This window comes from Musa acuminata, chromosome BXJ2-9 (assembly GCF_036884655.1).
Source record: "Musa acuminata AAA Group cultivar baxijiao chromosome BXJ2-9, Cavendish_Baxijiao_AAA, whole genome shotgun sequence".
In the NCBI taxonomy this organism is placed as follows: domain Eukaryota; kingdom Viridiplantae; phylum Streptophyta; class Magnoliopsida; order Zingiberales; family Musaceae; genus Musa; species Musa acuminata.
This window is the reverse complement of record NC_088346.1, coordinates 49,900,013-49,909,400: the sequence shown is the minus strand read 5'-3', so window position 1 is coordinate 49,909,400 and position 9,388 is coordinate 49,900,013. Positions and strand designations below refer to the sequence as shown.

At 40.5% G+C, this 9,388-nt stretch overlaps 2 protein-coding genes across 2 annotated transcripts; both read right to left on the bottom strand.

Moving 5' to 3' along the window:
• Window positions 1–688: 688 nt before the first annotated feature.
• On the bottom strand, window positions 689–6,523 carry LOC135623876 (choline-phosphate cytidylyltransferase 2-like). The gene is made up of 8 exons (XM_065127325.1): window positions 6,211–6,523; window positions 4,772–4,885; window positions 3,274–3,369; window positions 2,668–2,710; window positions 2,395–2,550; window positions 2,159–2,239; window positions 1,111–1,200; window positions 689–1,025 (listed from the first exon to the last, which is right to left on the bottom strand). The coding sequence occupies exons 1-8, from the start codon at window positions 6,444–6,446 to the stop codon at window positions 948–950; spliced, it is 894 nt and encodes a 297-aa protein (XP_064983397.1). The 5' UTR covers window positions 6,447–6,523; the 3' UTR covers window positions 689–947.
• A 1,088-nt stretch (window positions 6,524–7,611) lies between these two features.
• On the bottom strand, window positions 7,612–8,583 carry LOC135621878 (VQ motif-containing protein 22-like). The gene has a single exon (XM_065123487.1). It carries the CDS (start codon window positions 8,548–8,550, stop codon window positions 7,846–7,848), a length of 705 nt encoding a protein of 234 aa, XP_064979559.1. The 5' UTR covers window positions 8,551–8,583; the 3' UTR covers window positions 7,612–7,845.
• Between the last annotated feature and the right edge of the window lie 805 nt (window positions 8,584–9,388).

Sequence of the window (9,388 nt, the reverse complement as noted above, 5' to 3'; positions counted from 1 at the left end):
CTGCTACCTCCACAAACCTACTGTTGTACCACGTAAGAGAACCCCCCCTTTTCGTGGTCCATCGGCATCGTCCGCCACGCAGCCGCGAGTCCATTGGGTGATCGGACTTGGCAGGTCGACGAGACCAGTTGCAGCAGCGTACCCGATTCGCTCGCTGTCCGTCTCGATCAAGTGAAGGGAACTGTGTTGGAAGATATATGTATATATATATATATATATATAGACGCAAAAACGAAAACGTTGAAAGCAGCGCCATATTGGACATTCCAACACGCACGCTCCACATTCTTTTGGGAGACAAAGAAGATAGCGAAGAGATCATAAAGGAATGGTTCTCCTCGACCTTTTGGGATCCAAACTTCTGGTTCATGTCATGCCACAGACATGCAAGGATGAAAGAGGAAGAAACATGGTTCTTACTGGTCGAGTGAACCGATCCTTAAAATGCTGTGGGCAATTTCCATGGCACAGCATCCTCATTTTAACGCACGAGATATCAGAAAGAACACTCACTCTTCGGTAAAATCTTGCCTATTGCAAATGTCACCGTCAGATGCCATTCGACTGTGATCCAGCAGCTCGATCAATGCTGAATTAATGTTACGACATGATCTCGTCTCGAAGAGCTTCACAATACTGTAAGATGTCGAGTGTAAGAGAACATTCAAAACGTTGGCGAAGCAAAACCTCAGAATAAGGCAACACGAGATAAAGACCATTCTTCTAAAACCGAAGCCTCACAATGTGGACTTTTAAGAGGCTGTTTTGTGAGTACCAAAAACAAAAGTCTACCAAACGAAGACATCCCACGCGTTACCAAGTCTTCCTACGACCCAGCAACAGGACATCATGAGTTCGGGAACACATCATGTGAGATGATTTTATCTGTGGCATTTCTTTCTCTATACCTCATAATTTACAACTACATGTGGGTGAATGCTGCGCTACTACTCTTCCTCGTACTGCAACAAGCTGAAGCCTCTTGGTTGCAGGCTCTCCTGAATTCGTTCTTTGATGACCGTTCCCTGACAAATTCAACAGAAAATTAGCTTCCATGCATTGGTTATGTGAGACAGTTGTGGTTATACAACTTTTGCCGGGAAAACTAACCATTTGATGGCAACCTTCCTCAAACTTTTCAAGAAAACCAGCAACCCAGCGATCGGCATTTTCCACCCATTCATCATGAAGCAGCCCTAACTGTCGTAAGAGATGATTTTGCGCATTAGATTATTGCAGCAAAGTCATACTGATGACCACAACAATGATAAATATATGTTGAAACTGGATTTATTCTCTGGTCCTATCATTCCACGAATGCTGCCCGAGAGATGGCCTATCCCACTTACAGTAACTGCAGATCGATACCAAATTTCTTAACAAAGCACACCGAAGCCATTGAGCAAGCAGGGAATCAGACTATCCAGTAAAATGTGACTCGACCAAGGAAGCGCTACTTGGTATTCCACTAGGCAAAGTGTCAGTTAAGTATAGTACAGAAGATAAAATATAGAAATATGCATCATAACACAAGCACCGGATTGCTTGAGAATTTCATCTTTTATTATTTCAAGGATTTACTCATTGTAAAATTTTCCAAGGGTCAACTAATCTCCTTGTTGGGCACATTTTGCATTGCATCAGTATAAAAAGGGTAAGTTTAACCATCAATAATAAAAGCATTCACATTTCAGCTCGAGCAGGTTACCATATTTACCCTTTTGTCTATACTCCCAAATAATCCTGGAATTTGTATGCTGAAGAAAGTAGCATACTGGCCACATTTTACTCCAACAAAAGTCAACAAGACTGACTGCAATTGGATAGTCAATTAGAATTTTCAGACTAGAAAATTTGCTAAAGCCTCCATGAAATGTTTGTTTACAAATTTGTATAGATTGGATACGAAACATGCATTAGCAACTAATCATTGTTACCGATTTAAAGTTTCACTACTAAGCCACACAGATAGACAAGAAAATCATACGATTCCACCTAATCTATATGAAAAGGCAGGGCTACCGCCTGCCAGAGTATCAAACTTATATCTAGCAAGCCAAAAGAAGTTAATACCCCAAACCGGAGACAACAATTTATGAATATTATATCTTGAAATTTTAGTACTGCATAGTATAGTTTATTTTTTTAAAAAAAATACCTTCTTCCCCACTTTTTCTTGATGCTGTTTAACTTTGTCATACAACTTCTCAAATTCCATGTTAACCCTCAACCGCTTTTCCTGGAAGGAATCCCAAATGACAGAACATCAGATGCCTGGATTATATAAGAATTTTCACAAGTAATGACCAGGTAAGAGGCACTTGTTATGGCAACAGAGAAAACATGAAAAAGAAAGCCTAGTTAGTAACTGAAAACATATTTTATCAGTGAAACCTTCATATAGCTGACACCTAGATCCTTCCTGGTGTATCCCCTGGCCAAATTGCGTGTCACATACTGGTTGTAATCTTTAACTATCCTCATTATAATATCAGATGTTGAGATCCCTTCTGTGCGCTTTGTTTCCTTAAACTTTCCAATGGCTTTAACCTGCAGTAATAGATTTAAAATAAAATGGAATGTAAAACTAAGCAATGATTTTGATACAAGATAGGCTAAGAAATCAAGTTAATATAGTAGACACATAAGTTAAAGAACATGACTCACAAATTCATAAACATCGTTGCCAGCTCCACTTGCATCTGCATATCTACATTGATTATATAAAAATAAAAGTGTTTCATTCATCGAAACAAACAAAACTGTGGTTTGTAGAAAAAGGAATCCCAAAATTTATATTTACCATGTAAAATATGAAAACACACATTCCTCAAACACTCAGATTGCAAACTGGAGAATGATGGTTTCTCAAACTATCCTTGCTAAGGGCATATATGATAGAGTTTATTGTTTCAAGGGGTATACATGCTTTCCAGGTGCAGATATGCAACTTTTGTTATATTTAAGAGAGGTACGTGTGTAAAATCCCCAAAATAAATTAGTAAAAGTGTAGCATACTCATGTAATTCAAAAGTTAGTTTAACCAAAATACCAAGAATTATATGCAAACTTTCACATGTATTATGCAATACGTATATATGCATGGTGGATTCTAAATACATGCATAACTGAGATGCAAAGAATGAGAGCACGAGTAGGATCCAACGAATTAGACAGATCAATAGTTGCACTGGATAGTACAAATATTTGGAATAAAAAAAAATCTATCAACAAAAATAAAAACACAGATGCATTTGGGTTGTGTGACCTTACGGGAGAGAATCATGCGCTACATAATCAATCTTATGCTCATCAAGGAACTCTTTTGTGATCACCCAAGGAGCATCAGGAATGACTTCATCGACCCATCTGGAGAAAAGGAAAATTTGATATGTTGCAGTTCATCACAAGGGTTTCTATAATTCCAAAGGTACATAAGGAACACAACTACATATTTGCCATTACTAACTCTTTCTTTTGAGAAATTTAAATAAGACATCTAGAAAATCCAAGCACAAGCAAACCCCTAGACTTAAGACCAACAGAAGTCTTATGCAAGCAAAAAGATTCAATTAAAGAAGTTTCTAATTAACAATTTGCATTATTTTCCTCCTATAAGTGACAATAAGGATATCCTTGAATTGGCTAGCTTAATTGAGTATAACAAACTCCTAGCAAAAAGAATGGAAGCAAAATAAACTAGGTCATCATTCATTATGCACACAATAGTATCCTTATAATCCATTATGAGACTATGAGTGTGTCGCAATGTTCTGAGAGTGCAGATGTAAAAAAACACAGAAATTCTATTGTTCTTTTTGAGTTGTCAAATAGTCCAGATCGTCCAATATGATGCGCTTGGGCAGCCTTTGAGATAGACAGAACCAATGTGATTCCAGGTCCAGACTCACAAATAAACTCATACCTCACGTGATTATATGAATGAAACATTATTAAATCATGTTCTGGTAGTAACTACTGATGCATACATATGTATATGTGTGTGTGTGTGTGTGTGTGTGTTTATATTTATATATATATATATATATATATATATATATATATATATTAGTTGCAAATCTTTAGAAAAAAGGAAGGCACATATCATTTTACAAGGACATAATTAAGAAAATTTAAACAACCATAACGTAGTGCATTTGAAATGACTTTATTAAACAAATAAGCAACGATCAAAGTCATAACATATGGCATTATTCTCACAGTGCAATTATTGAAAAATGCAAGGTCTATTCTAATCACTTGTTGAACAATATAATTCGAGTATTCTTATTTCTTTCCAAGGCAATGATGTTTACAAAACTGTTCCAAGTTTTTTTACATATCAAACACTTGTTTTGTTCTGTGAGCATATGTAAACATGTGAATACACCTAACCACCTATGAATTTATCCAAATTTAAATGTATATAATCATACCAAAATTTTGAGATATGCATACATACATTACGTGTATAATAAAATTAATTATACAACTGCAAGAGGAAGATATATTTCGACTGGCTTATAAGCAAAATTCAAACTTGATTTATTTGTTTGTTCAGTGACTTCTAATTGCAGAACACTAGACCATTTTAATAACAGTTCTTCTTAGGGAGTGATCAAATTTCCACAAGCGAAAAAAAGAAAAAGAACACTGATTCAAGAGGCACATGTTTCTTTAGAAAATGGTTCAAAATATAAACACAGTAACCAATATTTTCTAGGTACAGTTGTCAAGAGAGCTTGTAGAAAGAAAGTGCAAGATATATTACTTGCAATGACGTAGTGATTCATAACGCTCGGCATCGGTCATCACAGTCTTCCCTTTAAACTTGTGTGTTACTTCATCATTGCAGCAACCTACAAGAAGATACGTGTTTGGAAACCTACAGGATGAGAAGATTCAATAAATTTAGAAATACCATTTATCTGATACTCCTGATAAAAAGGAAAAAAGACAGTGTTTAAGTAACAAACAATTTGTAGAATGAAAATACTCAGCAACAATTATAATGCAAGAAAGATGTTGCGGAGCATTCAGAAGAAGCCTAATTAGCTAAGTCTGTGATAGTTCAGCCGAAATGCATACCCTTAAATTGAGATGGTGATCATGAGCAATAGACTATCATGCAGTTTTCAGTGTTAGTCTCCCTTTTTCTTTCTTTTAAATTCTTGGTTTAGTTTTCAGGATTACACATTTGAAGTTTCAGAGGGCCTCATGGACCCCTTCTTATGAACAAAAAGATCAACAGTTCTCACCACTTGTAAGGAAGATTCTACCCTTTAGTTGAGAGATTGTAAGTAAGAAAGTTATCTTCAGGAGATACTAAAAGTTGGTAGAGTTGGTAACATGATACGCACATCCGTAATATCTGCGGCTTTAAAGAATTTCCATAAGATGGCATCAGATTCCTAATTCTTTTCTAATATTAAATGAGTTTAAGCAGAAAGTTGTTAGAATTGAGATGCAAAAGTTTCTTATGCGTGTCCGATCTCAATTTATCCTCAAATTATTAGAGAAGCTACTGATACATATTTCTTCACTTTGGTTTTTCTTTCGTAATTCTACGTTGTTTTTGAAATATGCAACTCTCTCTCTTTTTTTTTGTTTTAAGTTCAAATTGATTAGTTGAATCCATTACTTGTCAATTGCACCACATGATAGATAAGAATTTTGTATATTCTTACCACAAAAAAGTACAGCTCCAAAATGGGGTCCAAACTTACGCTCACAGAGAAGGTGACAGGTCAAATGCTAAACAAGGTGAACCAAGCACCCAAGAAAGGGATCTTGAGCAAATAAACCCGTTCATAAAGTTTATGCACTCATACACGGTATGTGTCTAGACCAGCATCGACGTAAATCTACAAAAACAAGGCCGAATGTAGGAATCAAAAGAGTTATAGACAAACAAATACGTAATAAATTGGTGATCACTTGGAAGAAGGATGCCAAGAATCACTTGTATTAAAACAAGAAAGCAACACCCAATGGAAGAAGCTTTTTTTAATCCGAACCCAAATCCAGATCTAAAACAAATGGATCCGCAAAGAAAAACACAAAAAGAAAAAGAAACGAGCATTTCGATCAGAAAGCTGCACTCGCCCTCTACAAGGAGATGGCAAGATCAGCCAGTCTAAAAGATAGAGGCAACGTAAAATCACGCAGGAACAAGGAAGGGGTTCGCGGGGGCAAGAGATCAAGATTTACGATTTCTTCGCCTGCTCGAGGGATCTGGCGTGCCCAAAGTGGAAGAGATCATAGATTCCGTCGGCGTAGACCCGAACGGGCCTACCCCACTCTCGCGCGTCCTCCTCTTGCTCCTTCTTTTCCTTCTTCCCCGCATCTGCCTCCGCCTCGTCGGCCACTTCCACTGCCTTCTCCGCTGCCTCTTTCATCTGATCCTCCTCCGCCCTCGTCTCCTTCTCGAGCTTGGGATCCGCCATTAGAAAGCGATCGATCGAAGTCGATTTCCCTTGCTCCGTAAGAGGGTGGTGACGGAGACCCCTACACTAAAAGGGTTCCAAATAACGGTTCTTTACTTTTTCTCTTTTACCCTTTGGCCTTTTTTTTTATTTTTGCTTCGGTGGGATATTATTATGCTACGATTATTTATTCTCCTTTTTGTATATTTCAGTTGGTTTTTAGAGTCTTAAGTAGAAAATGTTAAAAGCTTGAGGTTTGTTTCCATCGGATCCAAAGGGCGCGAGTGTGAAAAGCGAAGGGTTTATCCACTGATAGATATGATATGGGCCGTTAAGCTCGAATTACTGACTCGATCAGATTGGTAACCACGGGTCAAATCCGCCCATCAATGGGATCTATAAAACAGGAAGGACTAGCGGTCAGCACGTGGCAAGTGATGGAACTGTGTCCCCACCCACAAATCGCATAACCAAGTCAAAGTCAGGCCGAAGATGAACTCGGTCATCTTCCCACGTCAAAGAGGCATACCGGTTGTTGACCATGCCATCTTCGTATTGGTGGATCTCCAGCCCCATTTCCCCGGCAAATGGGGCTCCCACTTGGATGCTTTGCAGGCCCGGATGAGCCCACACGGAGAGCCCGTCGAAGCCCTGTCTAAATCCGAGACGGTCAAAGTTGAAGCGTCGATGATGATTCAACGACGACGTTGTCAAATTTGACCAACGCATCCCATTCAAGATGGTCAAAGTTGAAGCTTAGATGATTCGAACCGCACCAAATTTGGTGAAGGATTGGCTAAATGAATGCGATTTGAAAGAGCAACAAAGTCATAAACCTTGCACTGTTAATTAGCTTCCGTCCCTGAAAGCAGAACGTGTGTTTGAAAAAAATGGGTCTTCCACATCGCAGATTCAACCCCGGAAGCATACTCGTGCACTGAGAAAGAGAGAGAGAGAGAGAGGAGGGGCCCAAAGCGTGCATCCACCGTTCGTTTGCACTTCACTCACACGCAACGTAAAGACATCATCGACAAGTGTGCTTCGGTGAAACATGGAGACTTGTGGGTTTGACCTTGTCCGGGGTTGCCATCTGTGGGGTTCCAACCCCCAAACCGATCTTACCTTTACGTCTCCTGCACTCAAGCCATTCAAGCATGCATCTTTAGCGAGCGAAAAGAAAAACAAGTTTGCCCACTTGGAGACCAAATTGTAGGTCATCAAGGTCTTAATCTCATAGATAAACCACATTCTAGAAAGATTCCATATGACTGCTCATAACATCATGTATGACGATAGGTAATAATAATATTTACAATCTCTCTCTCTCTCTCTCTCTCTCTCTCTCTCTCTCTCTCTCTCCCCTCGCCCCCCCCAATCCCTCTCAGAATTATTAATCTTATCCCTGATCACTTTCCTTGTATCAAGAGAAGTATCCATCACCCCTGGCGTTAGTGGAGGTTGGCCTTGCCATCATCTGGCTGTACATGCCATTCAAGAAAAAGCCATCACCCACCTCCAAGTTAGTGCCAAGGTTGTTGAACCCTTGAGGAAAAACATCATTGCTGGTATTATTGCCGCCACTTGCAGTATACATAGAAGACTGACAGTTTTGCTGCTGCTGATGCTGCTGCGACTGGTGGTTCTGCAGCTGCAGGTACTGTCGTTGTTGTTGTTGTTGTTGTTGTTGTTGCTGCTGCCGGAGCTGCCCAAGAGTCATCGAGGTCGTCTGATGAATTGGCTCATTGAAATTATAACCGAAGTTGGAGATCGGACCGCCGCCGGGTCGACACGCGGACGAGTACGGCCCCGATGGGATGCCGGTGAATTGTTGGACCATGCTGCGGAAGTTGGCGGTGTTGGTGTTGAGCATGGTCGTCGGAGTCCTCCGGGAAGCCCTCGACCGCCTCCGGACTGGCTTACTCACCCGGCCCTCGACGCCGGGTTGTTGGGCCGCCGCACCCTTGGCCGGACCGTCGACCGTGGCGCTCGACGTGGTTGACACCACGATCGAGTCCGACACGCATCCGGATGGCGCGGCCAAAGGTGACGGCGGCGGCAGCAGGTGCGGCCAGCCGCCGAGCTGCACCCACTCGGCCGGGCCTGAAGTGTCGTCGCTCGTGGCCATGGAAAAAACGGATGCGATGTCGAGGAGGAAGGGATGGCCGACATGGTTGGGGGGTGGACATATATAGGTGGAACGGGGTTGGGGTCAACAGTCGACCAAAGGTGCAGTCCTGGCCGTCCGATTTCGATGTCTGAATTTTGCCACGTGGGCTTCTAGAAACAAAACGGTGGGTTCGAGGAAGCATCGTTTCGAGTCCAAGTGAACCGAGCTTGGGCTTAAAGTATCGTTCTGTACGACATACTAACGGCATCTTTGGTTGCTTGTTCTTTCCTTGGAGGCCAAGTATGACCTTTAATCCATCCGTAAATGCAAGAAAGCTCAAAGACAGCAGTGACTTACTTAATCGATGAGATTTAAATTTATTTATTTATTTATCATGTATACTTTGGTTGATAGAAGTGATCTTTTGCGACTTGAACTCATAAAGTCTTTTTTTTTTTTTTTTAAATTAATTTTAGATTTCGAATACATTCTGATTCCTTTGGGTATTATTATTATTATTATACTGTCTTGAAATTTTCCCACTGTAAAATGAAAGGAAACAATTGCAGCTCCACCATCCTCAAGTCGAAGAAGATTCTCGTGTGTTTACCAGCGTGAAGGGGAGATTTAGACAAGCAGAGAAACGAAAGAGATTGCGACAACTACCGAATCTGTGCCAACACAAAGTGCGGTCAGTCAGAATATGCATCCTGATCACCGAAGCAGCTTAAGTGAGCCAACGCTGATGTGCCCCCAAACTGCACCTGTTCGCAAGTTGGTAACCCACGTAACATCACCTCCTCCGCAGATTTCCTGTTTCCGTCGATGTGGAATAGGAATTGCCGCCGATCCCAGG